The sequence below is a fragment of the Pan troglodytes genome, chromosome 15, assembly GCF_028858775.2.
Source record: "Pan troglodytes isolate AG18354 chromosome 15, NHGRI_mPanTro3-v2.0_pri, whole genome shotgun sequence".
Taxonomy (NCBI): Eukaryota; Metazoa; Chordata; class Mammalia; order Primates; family Hominidae; genus Pan; species Pan troglodytes.
In genome coordinates this window covers 61,932,158-61,948,010 of record NC_072413.2, presented here as the reverse complement: position 1 = coordinate 61,948,010, position 15,853 = coordinate 61,932,158, and the positions used below count along the sequence as shown (strand labels likewise).

Sequence of the window (15,853 nt, the reverse complement as noted above, 5' to 3'; positions counted from 1 at the left end):
ACTGGGGAGAAGCACAGTGCTGTATAGACAATGGGCTCTAAGAAACGGGACTGAGGAACCTTTGCTTTGTTTCCTATTAAGTCTCTTTCAAGACTGTACAGGGAATAACTACTTACCCCAGAGAAGCATCACAACGTAAAAACTGCTAGGGCTTTAAAGCTACACTTCCATTCAAATCCCATGTCTACCCTTTCAGTAGCCATGTAACCTTAAATAAGCCACTTATTATCTTCATCTGTAAAACTGGGATAATACCAAGCTCAGCAAGATATTTTAACATGTGAAATGCAAACCAGCAAGGTATCTGCTACATAGAAAATGTTCAACATGGTCAGGTGTGGTGGCTCACACCTGAAATCACAGCACTTTAGGAGGCTGAGGTGGGCGGATCACTTGAAGTCAGGAGTTCAAGACCAGCCTGGCCAACATAGTGAAAACCCATCTCCACTAAAAATACAAAAATTAGCCGGGCCTGGTGGCGGATGCCTGTAAACCCAGCTACTCGGGAGACTGAGGCATGAGAATTGCTTGAACCCAGGAGGCAGAGGTTGTAGTGAGCCAAAGTCACACCACTGTACTCTAGCCTGGGCCACAGAGCAAGATTCCGCCTCAAAAAAAAAAAAAAAAAAAAAAGAAATGTTCAATATGTGGTAATAATCACAGTTGTCATTATTTCCCAAAGGACTCTCGGTTGAGCCCTGTATTGTAATTCTAGGATCCCTATTCCTGATTTTTCTTTCATTCAATATTCATTCTAAAAAGCATGTTCTGGGGCCGGGCACTGTGGCTCACGCCTGTAATCCCAGCACTTTGGGAAGCCGAGGCAGGTGAATCACCTGAGGTCAGGAGTTCGAGACCAGCCTGACCAACATGAAGAAACCCTGTCTCTACTAAAAATACAAAATTAGCTGGGCATGGCAGTACATGCCTGTAATCTCAGCTACTCGGAAAGCTGAGGCAGGAGAATTGCTTGAACCTGGGAGGTGGCGGTTGCGGTGAGCCAAGATCGCGCCATTGCACTCCAGACTAGGCAACGAGAGCAAAACTCCGTCTCGAAAAATAAAAATAAAAATAAAAATAAAATAAAAAGCATGTTCTGCTTTAAACCAGGGATTGGAAAATTCTTACTGTAAGGGGCAAGACAGTAAATATCTCAGGCCATATGGTCTCTATCACGACTACTCAACTCTGGGGTTATAGTGTGAAAGTAGTGACTGGCAATACTTAAATGGGTGTGGCTCTGTTCCAACAACATTTTATTTACAAAATGGGCCAACCCCTGCTCTAAAACCATGCTGCTCAAAGTACTCCAAAAACCAGCTGAATCAACATCACCTGAGACCTTGTTAGAAACACAAAAACTCGGGCCCTGTCCCAGAACTACTGAACCAGAATGTGCATTTTAACAGGACTACCCAGTGAATCACATGCACCTTAAAGTTTCAGAAGTACAGTCCTAGAATTCAGCCTTAAAACTTTCAGTGAATTTAATACTTAAAATACTTAAGCCTGAAAGAGTTTTCTAAAAACATACTTACTGCTCAGCTCTTAAAAGGTAAATTACAAACAGCTGTTGAAAATCATACTTACATTATACTTTTTAAAGTAGGTATCATTATCTGAATCCTTTAGCAACTTCTGTAGTTTTTCCTTTTGCAGAGTTAACCAGCCCATAGCATCTTTCACCTTTCCCTGTATTTTACACACACAAAATTAAACTATATTTTAAACGGGCTTGGTTTTTTTTAACAAAAAAATTAACAACTTGAAACATCAGTGAAATAATGCCATCATTACACACCAATGATTCATTATGCCAAAGAGTAATTTCACTTGTTCACATAACACCTTAAATTTTAAACCAGATTGAAACTAGCATCTGAACATGACAATGTGCTAAAGAAATGGGCAAGCAACGCACCCCCTCCCCCATTTTGGCTTGGAGAACATTATTCTAAATCACTTCTTTATAGCAGGCATTTCAGAAGACTGCCTTCCAATAAATCGAAATATGGGGTAATTCAAGAGATGTTCACACCCTGCAAAAACACTGACATCAAAAATAACTCAAACACTTTCGAGAGCCTAAAAATAACACTACCAAAGGTTTTAGCTATGCTATCATTAAGATGTGAACAACAATTACTTTTTCCGTAGATTCTTGCTTAGGTGGTAAACTTGCTTGCTTACATTTGGAAGCCAATTTTACTACTATAGGACAAAGAAGTTATATCTTATTTCTACTCTTCCTTAACCTTCATTTACTTTGTTTTTTCCTATTAAGTAAAAGTTTTCTAATATTTTTGCACTCAATTTCATGGACAGTTGAATCTTTCATTTTATTTTTTTAATATGAAAATTAATTAGAAAAGAATAGCTCCTCAGCAGGCCAGAAATAAGTGAACTGAATTATAAGCCTGCATCTCAGCTTGAGACTCTCTTCCAGAGTCAGCAACAATCTGGCTTATTGCCTCAAACTTAACAGCTGGAAAAACACAGGCCCAATTTGTCAAATAAAATGCATGTAAACATGTCTGAAAATGCATGCAAACGTGGTTTAAAATACATTTTTAAGTAATATCGAACATTTTACTAAATTCACAGCACTCATTTATCATCTTAGAAGCAGAATAAGAGTTTCTTTTCAGCTCAGCAATTTTTATGAAGTTTCTACCCACAATATTTTGTGTAACTCACTGAAAGTAAAGGAGAAAAACTGAATAATCAAATGGCAATCTAATAGTAATTCAAGACTGGGCACAGTGGCTCGCCTATAATCCAGCACTTTGGGAGGCCAAGGCAGGCAGATCACTTGAGGCCAGGAGTTCGAGACCAGCCTGGCCAACATGGTGAAACCCTGCCTCTACTAAAAATACAAAAAATTAGCCAGGCAGGATGGTCCATGCCTGTAATTCCAGCTATCAGGAGGCTGAGGCACGGGAATCATTTAAGCCTGGGAGGCAGAGAAAATAGTAATTCAAGAGTATATCAACAAATAGGGATTAACAATAGAACACAACACTTTCATTTATATGAATCACACAATTTCATTTATATGAAGCTAAAGAATAGGCAAACTGGAAATGTGCTCAAATTAGATGATGGTGAGGGTTGCCTGATCATGTAAATACACTAACAACCATTAAAATGAACATATTAAATAGATGAATTTTATGGTATATAAATTATATCTCAATAAAGGAAATAAATATTATAATACACAAAAATTTGATAGGCCGGCCGCAGTGGCTCACTCCTGTAATCCCAGCACTTTGGGAGGCCGAGGTGGGTGGATCACTTGAAGTCAGGGGTTCGAGACCAGCCTGGCCAACATGGTGAAACCCAGTCTCTACCAAATATACAAAAATCAGCTGGGTATGGTGGCACATGCCTGTAATTCCAGCTACTTGGGAGGCTGAGGCACGAGAATCACTTGAACGGGGAGACAGAGGTTGCCGTAAGCCAAGATCGCACCACTGCACTACAGCCTGGGTGACAGGGCAAGACTCCATCTCAAAAATAAATAAATAAATAAACAAAAATAAAAATAAAAATAAAAAATAGAATATTATAAAAAAAATTTGATATCTTTAGATTTTTAAAAGCTTAACTTCATTTGTCTTATATAGTGCCCATCTAAAAGTTGTTTCAGATAATTCAGTAAAGTTTAATAAATTATCCCTTTGAACCTAAAAAAAAAAAAAAGAGCATTCAACACTAATCTACAGTAAAAGAAATTAGAATGCTGGTTGCCTGGGGTGGGGAGCAGAGATAGAAAAGGTGCCCAGTGGAATATTCTGGGTACTAGAAATGTTTTACATCATGATTGAAGTATGATTTACAGGGGTGTATGCTCATTAAACTGTACATTTAAGTTCTGTATGCAAATTATATCTTGATTTTAAAAATTAAACCATTAGCAGGATACAACTAAAATGAGCTTGATTTATGCATATGAAAACATACCTGAGCCTCCTCTCCAGTCCCAGGGGCATCTTTGGAATACTGCAGAAACTGTGCCACATAGGTCATGATGGACTTTTCATCAGGATCAACAACATCCACATCTGCAAGATACACCACACTATCAATTAGCTGTTACACATTTACTATAATGAATACTCAAGAATGGGCTATGCGATAGCCTCTGCCATTTGGTTCACAGGCTCTGGAAATGCACCAAAGTTAACTACTTTGTGCATCAAGTTTGGATGACTACCCAGCCATCCAATCTCTATTTACTCAGCCTTGCTGCAAGACTGTGCAGTGGCTAAGAGTTTAGATCTATACTCAGAGAGATCTGGGTTAAATCCTGGCACTAGTATGTGCACAGTCTCCGTTTTCTAATAATAAAGTATCACTATGGGGTATGTCTGAGGGCATAAGTAGAGAGGATGAAGAGGAGAAAATAAAGCATTCCTCTTTCTAGACACATAGTGCAGAAATTCCTCCAGGAATGCAGGAACATACAGCAATTAGAATGCATTCCTGACACGTTGGTCTTGGCACGTGTGCAGTAAAGCATCTCCAAAAGCATATATTGTACGGAAGGCTTATCTAAGACATCCACAGAGTTTGTTCATTCATTCATGGAACAAGTAAATCTACTGAAAGCCTTCTACAGGCCAGGCTTTGTGATGCATTAAGAGTCCATGGTGAAATAAGTTTGTAAAATGCTGAATTAAACAAAATTTTAAAGACTACAAATTCTTATTTATCTGATTTTTTTTTTAGACAGGGTCTCTCTATGTTGTCCAGTCTGGTCTCAAACTCCTGGCCTCAAACAGTCCTCCAACCTCAGCCTCACAAGTAGCTGGCACAAGACACTGTGCCAGGCATATAAATTCTGTAAAGTGCAGAACTTCTCCAGGCATCTAATAAGTGAAGGAGATCATAAAATCACAAAAGGGGGGATGCAATATGTCACAGACAAAATGAACACCTAATTTGGAGGTGTTTCTTGACCTAAACAAGCAATGAAGATTATTGAAAAAAAAAAAAAAACTTCACTGTTTATTTATTAATTAAGTTAAACTTAAAGCAACAAATATTTACAGACAGCCAATAAATGTGGGTCACAGGCAGGGGCTACAAGGATACATAAGGTATGGTCCATGCCTTTGGAGATCTTACATTTCAACCCTCTATTCATTCAGCTAGCAGATGCTAGATGCCTTAAAACATTATCTGCCCCTCAAGGAGTTTAAGGTTAGGAGAAAAACAAATAAACAAATACAACACACCATGCGTGCTTTAGTGAACATATTTACTAGGTTCAATGAGTGCTCTAAGTCACCTGAAGTAGAAAATAAATCCAATCCATTTGCAAACAATGTAATTCAAGGCAGTAAGCATATAAAAACCAGCAATAAAAAGCTGAGGGTAGGGTCTCAATATAGGAAGAATTTCTAAGAATTAAGTTATTCTATCTTTAACTGAAAAATATACAAACACCAAGAGATACATAAAATAATGATATTGGCTTATTTAGATATCACTTTATAAAAACTTATTATATACGAAGCCACACATGAAGATTAAATGTGTTAACAATATTATGTCAAAATAGTTCCCTTATTCAAATATGACTATGGTATTTGGTTTGCATAAATAATCATGATGCATTTCACATTTTTGAGCTATTACTTAAGCCATTTATAATGAATTATGGGCAATTATGAGGAGGAAATTTGTTTTTACTATAGTGTCTATTTCATTGGTTGCCTGGTTATTTGTACATACAAAAATGGAGAAAATATTTTATACTAATAATAAAGATTTGGAGAATCACAATATAAGAAAAGTATTTAAAACAGTCATCAGAAACAGGAAATGAGAACAAAAGCATGAGGAAAAATAAAGGAAAAACAAAAGACAACGAAAAGCCAAAAAGAAAAGCCAAAAGACAAAGAAAGGGAGAAAAGAAGGTAAAAAAGGAAGGGGGTAAAAAAAGATAGGGGTAAAAAGTTAACAAGAATTAGTAACAACCAACATGAAGCCAGACCAATGTCCAAACTGTAGAAATACGGCTGTAGGCAGGCCAGGTACGGTGGCTTAAGCCTGTAATCCTAGCACTTTGTGAGGTCGAGGCGGCAAATCACCTGAGGTCAGGAGTTCTAGACCATCCTGGCCAACATGGCGAAACCCCCTCTCTACTAAAAATACAAAAATTAGCCATGCGTGGTTGCACATGCCTGTAATCCCAGCTACTCGGGAGGCTGAGGCAGGAGAACTGCTTGAACCCAGGAGGCGAAGGTTGCAGTGAGCCGAGATTGAGCCGCTGCACTCCAGCCTGGGAGACAGAGCAAGAGACTCCATCTCAAAAAAAAAAAAAAAAGAAGAAAAGAAAAAAGAATATGGCTGTAAGCTCACATATAAGTTCTAAGTTCACATTAGGCTGTGAGCTTACAAATATAACCTAATTCAACTCTTACCAAAACCTGAAGTCCAAAGAGGCTAAATACCAGTAGTAAAGAGCACAGCTACCACACCAGATCTTGGCTTCTAATACCATTCTCCAATAAAAAGAGCCAGGGCTCCTTGGAGAAATGACTGATCCTAAGACTGGGGCAGGAAATATACAAGATGAGCCTGCAGCATCTTGTCAGGCCAGAAAGTAAGAAAATGCTCAAAAACAAACAAGCAAACTCCATACTGATGGGGATAAATCAAAGGAGCATAGGAGCCAACTGAAAGAGCTCCTAGTGGACAAAACTTTGAGCGTAAAGAGGACTTTTTAAAAAATTGACCATTAAAATAAACAAAGTAGTATTGCATTACAACTAAGAGTATAAAATATCAATAAGTCCATACTGATAGAAATAAATGACTGAATAAATAAGTAAATGGGGGAGAACAGACAAATCTCTGCGCAGAAGAACTTCAAATACTTTACACAGATAATCCGCCATCAAGGAGAGTGAGCGTTAACTCTCCCAAGTGTGGGCTATGCAGTGATTTCCCTCCAAAGAGCACAGTATGGAGAGAAGGGGGAGAAAAGAGTAACTTTACCATGAGAACCCTGATCAGCACTAGCTCAGCCAGGTGATCAAGGTAAGCATTGACAGTAATAAATCATGTTGACAATGTATACCCTTGAAAGGATGTGATGAGAATGACATTCTACTGCTGAGTTCTTCCTTGCAAGAACACAAAAACCCAGTATAATCATGAGAAAAAAACATAATGTAAATTCCAATAAAGGGGCATCCTAAAAAATACCTAACCAGTAATCTCTAAAACTGTCAAGGTCATTTATTTAAAAGTCTGGGAAACCGTCACAGTCAAGAGGAGTCACAGGAGATATGACAGCTAAATATAATGTGGTATCCTGGCTGGGATATTGAAAGAGAAAAAAGTCATTAGGTAAACACTAAGAAAATATGAATAAAGTATTACCTTAATTTAAAATAACATATCCGTATTGGTTCACTAATTATAACAAATGTACTATACTAATGTAAGATGTTAATAGGGGAAACTGGGTGCAGGGTTTATGGGAATTTACTGCACTATCTTCTCAATTTTTCCATAAATCTAAAATTGTTCTAAAACTGAAAAGGCTTTTTTTTGTTTGTTTGTTTGTTTTGAGATGGAGTCTCACTCTGCTGCCCAGGCTACAGTGCAGTGGCACGATCTCCGCTCACTGCAACCTCCGCCTCCCGGGTTCGAGCGATTCTCCTTCCTCAGCCTGGGCAGAAGAACTTCAAATACTTTATATAGATAATCTGCCATCAAGAAGAGTGAGCATAACTCTCCCAAGTCTGAGCTATGCAGTGATTTCCCTCCAAAGAGCACAGTATGGAAAGAAGGGGGAAAAAAAGAGTAACTTCACCATGACAACCTTGATCAGCACCAGCTCGGCCAGGTGAGACAGTAACTGGGATTACACGCATGCACCACCACACCCAGCTAATTTTGTATTTTTAGTAGAGATAGGGTTTCACCATGTTGGCCAGGCTAGGTCTTGAACTCCTTCCCTCATGATCCACCCGCCTCGGACTCCCAAAGTGCTGGGGCATCAGCTACAGTGCCCCGCTGTAGTTTATTTAAAAATACAAAAAGGGGCCAGGAGTGGTGGCTCACGTCTGTAATCCCAGCATTTTGGGAGGCTGAGGTGGGCAAACACTTGAGGCCAGGAGTTCAAGACCAGCCTGGACAACATAGCAAAACCCCATCTCTACTAAAAATACAAAAATTAGCCAGGCACAGTGGCACACACCAGTAGACCCAGCTACTCAGGAGGCTGAGGCAGGAGAATCACTTGAACCAAGGAGATGGAAGCTGCGGTGAGCCAAGATCACGCCACTGCACTCCAGCTTGGGAGACTGAGCGAGACCCTGTCTCAAAAAAAAAAAAAAAAATTAGCTGGGCATGGTGGCGCACACCTGTAGTCCCAGCTACTGGGGAGGCTGAGGCACAAGAATCGCTTTAACCCAGGAGGTGGAGGTTGCAGCGAGCCAAGATTGCTGGGCAACACAGCGAAGACTCTGACTCCAAAAAAAAAAAAAGGAATGAAGTATTGATACATGCCACAACATGGATGACCTTGCAGACATTTTGCTAAGTTAAAGAAGCCAGTCACAAAGACCATATATTGTATAATTCCATTTATGTGAAATGTAATTAGCAAGTACTGGGGCATGGGGGGGTTAGGGGTAAATGGAGAGTAACTGCTAATGGTCACAGGAGTTCCTTTGGGGATGACAAAAATGTTCTAAAATGAACTGTGGTGATGAGTGAACAATTTTGTGAATACAGTTCTTCTTGGTATCCACAGGAATTGGTTCCAGGACTCATCTCTAGATTGCTTTTAATATCCAATACAATGTAAATGCTATGTAAATAGTTGTTACACAATTGTGTAACATGTATTGTTTAGGGAATAATGACAAGAAAAAAGTCTGTACATGCTCAGGACAAATGCTTTTTTTTTTCCAAATATTTTCAATCCAGTGTTGGCCGACTCCATGGATATGGAACGCAGACATGAAGGGCAGGCTGTATACTAGAAACCACTAATTTGCATACTTAAATGATACATCATATGGTATGTGAATTATCTCTTAATAAAGCTGCTTAAAACCAAAAAGATTAAGTGACAAATCCACAGTCACCTGGTCAGTGAGTGTGCTGGAACTAGCTGACTCACATCGGCTTAAGAGAGTTGACTGCTAAATGTTCAGAAGTTTTTGTAAGCTGGTTGTGAAAAAATCATCAATAAAAATTAAATCATATAAATGCACAAATTATATTAAAAGCATAGGTAATAAATACTCAAAACTTATCACTTCCCAATTACTGTATTACATTTTACTATTAACTATATGCTCCTGAGGCTATCTGTCTATTGTATCTGTATGACGGAAACAACATATAATGGTGTGGGTACTGCACATCTTTTTCTAATTCTGTGTTCAGTGACTGCACATTGGTAACTTGAAATCAGTCATAGCAGTAGCATTTATCACACAGAAGTCTGCAAATGAGGGCTTGACTGTTGTTCTGTTAACTGCTAAAAAAGAGATGAAGAAATTGTTAATAATGCAGGTAAATCTTAAAAATATGTTCTGTCTAAAGCTGTTAGTTGCATTGCGAATAGCATAAAAAGTTGAGAAAATATTCTTCTAGTATTCAATTCAGCAAAGAAGTCACTCATGTCATTGAAGAACAAATGAAGTTCTGATATACCTCTTATTACACTTACTTATTAACATAAAGGAAATTCTAAACTAACATTCATGTCAGAACTATACTTCTTCAGCAAATACAACCCTAAGTTAGTTACAGATGGATACAGAGTTTGGCAAAAATGAACAGAGGCATTTTGGGGCTATATGAAATCTATAAGAAAGTGTATCATAAATGTTATAATTATTTATAAAATAATACATATTCCTTAATATCAGTAAAATCTATAATAGTGTAAATGTGTGTACATTTCCCATTGTTTGGGAGAGCCAGTCACTAAACATTTGTATACACACCCCAGTAATAGAGCTGAGACTAGAATTCATACGTGCTTGACCTATTCGTTCATCATAATTTTCACTAATCCCGTATACCTCTATTATGACCTTAATTTTTTTTAATAGCTTTGGTTACATTATAAAACATTACAATTCAAAGTAAAGTGCTTTTGAGAAAGAAGTAAAATTTTTAAATCTTAATTTTATAAAGTTAAATTATAATTTGATGATGATCTCTAAAACTAACCAGTACTTAGGATGTTGTTGTTAACAATCCAACACGACTGAGCAGAATCAATGACCAACCACATAGGGACAGACGGGAAAGCAGCAGTTTCTATTCTCACAGAGGTTCAGCTTTAACTCAGAGGGAGGGAGGAAGGAGAGACATATAAACAACTTTAATTCAAGACTCAGAGAAACATCTTACAAAAGAGATTTAGAATAGAATAAAAGAATCAAGAAGAAAAAAACACAGAACATAATAGAAGAAAATCAAGACAGAGGCTCAAATTATTCCCAATAACAGCATTGTTTGCTTTCAGCTGTGGCTTCCCCTATAATTACTGAAGTTAACAAATTGGTAGGAATTGTTTGATTGCATCAAATTCGATAAAGAGTTTAAGTTAAACCCTCCAGGACTAAAATAGAATGCCATTATGGTTATTCATGTATAGATACTATTTTGAAATCAACTTCATGCTAAGCCTTAAAGATTGTTTTAAAAACAAAGAAGCTTCTTTACCTTCTGGTTCCAGCAATCTGGGGATTTTTAATTCTTGTTCTGCAATTCTGAAGGCCTCTCTCAGATTGTCTTTGTTGGATCTATGCTTCACACTCTTCATGTCAATTAGGCCTGGTCGCAAGGCATGAATGATGGCCAAAAAAGCCATCCCATTTCTCCAACTTGACTTAAAATCGGTCACATTGACAGACTCATAGCTATCATAAAAGGACAAAAACATGATAAATACCATTAAAAAGAATGTAACACCCCCCTCCAATATATTCAATAGTAATTAAAATTTGGCAAATCAAGTAAATTAGATACATCATGCTAGATAAAATTTTTTACCTTGTGACCAAATTAAAGGAAAATGCCAAGTTTGATGAAACTCAAAATACACAGAACACTGATTCTCAAAATTTGGTTCCTGAGCCAGCAGCATCAGTATCACATGGGGTGCAGGTATTAGAAATGTAAATTCTCAGGCCGAATCCCATACCTACTGAATCAAACTCTGGAGGTGGGCCTGAAATCTGTGCCTTTAAAAGCCCTCCAGGAGATAATGATATTCACTCAAGATTGATGCCCTTCATTACCAAATCTGTTGGCTTAAGTCTGCCTTTAAACTTCTACATACAGGGAAGGTCAAGGTCCCTAACTAGAGGAAATGATTTTCTTTTTCAGTGGGACAAATTAAATGATACATTGTGTGTAATTAATGGCCAGTAGCTCACTAGATAGATAGACCTCGTCACTCCTCTGCTTAAAACCCATCATGACAGATGAATGGATAAACAAAATGTGGTATATACATACAATGAATATTATTCATCCTTAAAAAGAAGGGAAATTCTGGCTGGGGACGTTGGCTCATGCCTGCAATCCCAGCACTTTGGGAGGCTGAGGCGGGAGGATCACTTGACAATGGGAGATTGAAGCTGCAGTGAGCTACAATCGCACCACTGCACTCCAGCCTGGATGACAGAATGAGACTGCCTCAAAAAAAGGAGGGAAATTCTGACACATGCTACAACATGAAGGAAGCTTAAAAACCATGCCAAGTGAAATAAGCCAGTCACAAAAGGACAAATACCACATGACTCCACTCATATGAGGTATGTAGAGTAGTCAAATTCATAGAGAAGTAGAATGGTGGTTGCCAGAGGCCAGGGTTTGGGGGATGATGGGGAGTTCTAGTTTAACAGGTACAGTTTCGCAAAAGGAAAAAAGTTCTGGTGACAGAGAGTGGTGATGGTTACACAACAATATGAATGTAGTTAGTGCCACTGAACTGTACACTTAAAAATGGTCAAAGTGGCAGATTTTAGGTTATGTATATTATATCACAATAATATCTACATCTGTCTATCTCTCTCTCTCTCTCTCTCTCTCTCTCTCTATCTATCAATCAACATCATTAGCTAGCCATTGTATTTAGAATAACATCTCTCACCCTGGTCCACAGACCCTGAGTGATTTGGCCCCTGCCTGCTTCTCTCATCTTTGTATCTCCCCTCTCTTACAGAGTTGCAGTCACACCAGCCTTGTTCCTGTTTCTCAAAGCCGCCCTCCTAGTCACTGTCCTTGGACACTCCTTCTCACAGATCTTCATAAAGCCTCCCACTTGAGGAGTCAGCTTAAAGTCTCCCCGCAGCAAAGCCCTGCCTTACCACCTGCATTAAAGGAGACACTCTCCCTGCCCTCAACCTTCTTGACCATAACAAAAGTCCTTCCTAATCTGCTTGCCAACTGTAATTATCATATTTCTTCATGATAATTCCTGCTTTCCCCATCAGGATGCAAGCCTTTGAGAGCAAGGGCTTTGCCCTTCTTGTTCACCACTGTAGACTCATTCCCCAAACAATGCCTGGCATATCACCAGGGCTTAAGACACATATTTTTTAAAAAATCACTCCATCACTATTCTGTGCTTCATAAGGGATCAGTGAAAGTCTTGCAAAAGGGTATAGTTGCCTGCAACACTTGGGATATATTCTAGAACAACTATAGTGTCCTTTCATATCCCATAAAAAGCATGAAAAAATTCAATAGACTATTTTAAGGTCTGAATCAAATGATAAAAGCTACTCAGGAAATAGTCTGCTCCAGATGACCTGGGTTTTCCTGTTTACTTACGGGAAAAAAGCTTAAAACTATAACTGTAATAAACTACATAGCAGTCAGTGATTTTTGTGTTGTCTAACAAATATGTTTGTGGTATCTACTTCATCCAGAAACTGTTCTAAATGCTTTAAAAAAAATTCTTACGCATATAACAACCTATGACATATTACTGTTCACATTTTATGACTGAAGAAATTGGAACACAAAGAGATTAAGTGTTCAAAGTCACCAGTTAGAAAGTACAGGGCGCCAGCACTTCAAATCCGGGTACTCTGACTTTGGAGTGTGCAAGACTAAGCTAAACCATTAGGTGGGTGCAAAAGTAATTGTGGCTTTTACCATTAAAAGTAATGGCAAATTGTAATGCAATGGCAAAAGTAATGCAATTACTTTTAAGTAATTAAAAGTAATGGCAAAAACTGCAATCACTTTTGCACCAACCTAATAATAACTAAAGGATGGCGGCTGCAGCTGAGGGCAGGGCCAGACCTCAGCACCTTGAGTGTTGAACCAGCACTGCACTGACTGGCAGGCACTGTACTTAATACTGTGTAGGTCAGCTCTGCACTGATGAGCCAAAGCCAATACCACAAAGACGCTGCTGCCAGACCTTAGAGGGTGGAATTAGGCTCCTGGTTGGCAGAACCTACACTCATTTAGATGTGGAGAACAGGGCCTGATTCATCTGTTTCACAAATGAGAAAATACAACATATTACTTACAAAACAGTCTTATTGAAATAAAACACAAATATTGAAATAATAAAACACAGGATATTGAAATAAAAGTTATCTAATAATATCACCAATGATGGCCAAAACTAGGATAAACCCATGATGAATTATTTAAGAAGTGTTACATTTTCATAAGCTTAGCATAAGCTCTACAGTTGAAAACTAAGAAAGATGGGGAGACGTGAAGAAAAGATAAACTGTTGTAAAATATATGGGGCTTTGAAAGGACTTTAAGGTTTTTTATGCATAAATGAAATAAATCTGAGTATGACATAATAATGCTTTTCACAAATACTGTTTGGGATTTTTAAAATATAGAAAACTGGAGTACAAATTATCTCTAGGAGATTCAAGAAACAGTTCATTTAATATACTTTAAACCTCTATATAAGGTTATGTATGTTTATGGCTCTCATAAAATATAGAGAACGAATGACAAAGAAAAGTAAGGCTGGGCCGGGAGCAGCGGCTCACCCCTGTAATCACAGCACTTTGGGAGGCCGAGGTGGGCAGATCACCTGAGGTCAGGAGTTTGAGACCAGCCTGGGCCAACCTGATGAAACCTCATCTCTACTAAAAATACAAAATTAGCTGGGCATGGTGGTGCACAGCTGTAATGCCAGCTACAGGGGAGGCTGAGGCAGGAGAATTGCTTGAACCCAGGAGGTACAGGTTGCAGTGAGTTGAGATCGTGCCACTGCACTCCAGCCTGGGCGACAAGAGCGAAACTCTCTCTCAAAAAAAAGAAAAGAAAAGTAAGGCTGAAAGCAGAAGTTCAGCTCTATCTTGGCCTTTCAGCATGAAGGACTTACTCTGAAGTCCTGCATTTGAAAGGGCTTAGCAACATATTTATGACCCTATTTACCTAACAATGCTATGATGTGACAAGAAATGCCTTTTGAACTCGACAGCTGTTGTAGAGAGACCTCCTGAATCTACAGTCCTTATTTTTCCTAAGCTCCATCTCAGACACTGGTTAAAATGGAAAAGTAAATTGTCTACCAAGAGCAAAAAACATTTTTCTTTGTTTAAAAAAAAAAAAAGATATGAGCACTAACTTTCCTTCATTATCCCCAATTTTTAAAAATGCATACTCCAGCCTGGTGTGGTAGCTCACACCTGTAATCCCAGCACTTTCGAAGACGGAGGCAGGTGAATTGCTTGAGCTCAGGAATTTGAGACCAGCCTGGGCAACATGGCAAAACCCCATCTCTACAAAAAATACAAAAATTAGCCAGACATGGTGGTGTGCACCTGTAGTCCCAGCTACTCAGGAGGCTAAGGTGGAAGGATCAATTGAGCCTGGGAGGTCAAGGCTGTAGTGAGCCACAATCGCACCACTGCACTCCAGCCTGGGTGACAAAGTGAGACCCTGTCTCAAAATGCATACTGTCTGGTCTCTGTGCTTCCTAATTGAGCTACGTTTCTAAACTCTGAGGTCTCTTAATATACTCATATACATATTCAAGAGATAAGTTTTGTTGTATGTGTGTGTGTGTGACAAGAGTTTCGCTCTTGTTGCCCAGGCTGGAGTGAAATAGCGTGATCTCAGCTCACCGCAACCTCCGCCTCCCAGGTTCAAGCAATTCTCCTGCCTCAGCCTCCCAAGTAGCTGGGGTTACAGGCACATGCCACCACGCCAGGCTAATTTTTTGTATTTTTCATAGAGACGGGGTTTCACCATGTTAGCCAGGCTGGTCTCGAACTCCTGACCTCAAGTGATCTACCCGCCTCAGCCTCCCAAAGTGCTGGGATTATAGGAGTGAGCCATCTTGCCTGGCATTTAAATACCACTTTATTTCCATGTAATAATATGCCACCTAAACACAGCAGGTGGGATGAGTTCGTTTACCCAGGTGATACCACCTTCCAGCCTTTGAAACCAAACGTGGCTGAGCTCTTGGGCTTCCACGTATGGAAGAAGCACGGAGAGGAAGGGGGATAGTGAGAATTTTCATGTTAAGTGAGCGAGGTGTTTGGGTGGTGAGGTGGTGTTGGTTGATACAGCTGCCCTGTGTGTCTCTTAGGGTCATAGCAAACTACTTACGTGGCGCATTGTTCCTGAGCCCACAAAAGAAGGGCCTTTCTTGCAGACATCTGCCATCTTGCTTGCACTTTAGAGCATTTCTTAGCTGGAGGACTTGAGGCAGGAGATGAGTCAACCACACTCACATCATCCAGGGAAGGCTGATTGTAATTGCAAGAAAGAGTCTGGGCAAGCTTCTCAATCTAAGGAAGGCAAAGTAGACTTAACGTTTATAAAAGCATAAGTTACCAGCATTGGGCCAAAATTTCCAGTC

At 39.1% G+C, this 15,853-nt stretch overlaps 1 protein-coding gene across 28 annotated transcripts in view; it reads right to left on the bottom strand.

The window, feature by feature from the left end:
- Positions 1–15,853, bottom strand: part of SYNE2 (spectrin repeat containing nuclear envelope protein 2) — a 370,575-nt gene that overhangs the window by 257,948 nt on the left and 96,774 nt on the right. For all 28 annotated transcript variants that reach the window (XM_016926198.4, XM_009427921.5, XM_016926202.4 and 25 more), the window contains 4 exons: positions 15,601–15,782; positions 10,714–10,910; positions 3,967–4,067; positions 1,591–1,692 (listed from right to left, as the gene is read on the bottom strand). In XM_016926198.4, coding sequence (XP_016781687.4) covers positions 1,591–1,692; positions 3,967–4,067; positions 10,714–10,910; positions 15,601–15,782 — 582 coding nt within the window. The remainder of the gene's footprint in view (positions 1–1,590; positions 1,693–3,966; positions 4,068–10,713; positions 10,911–15,600; positions 15,783–15,853) is intronic.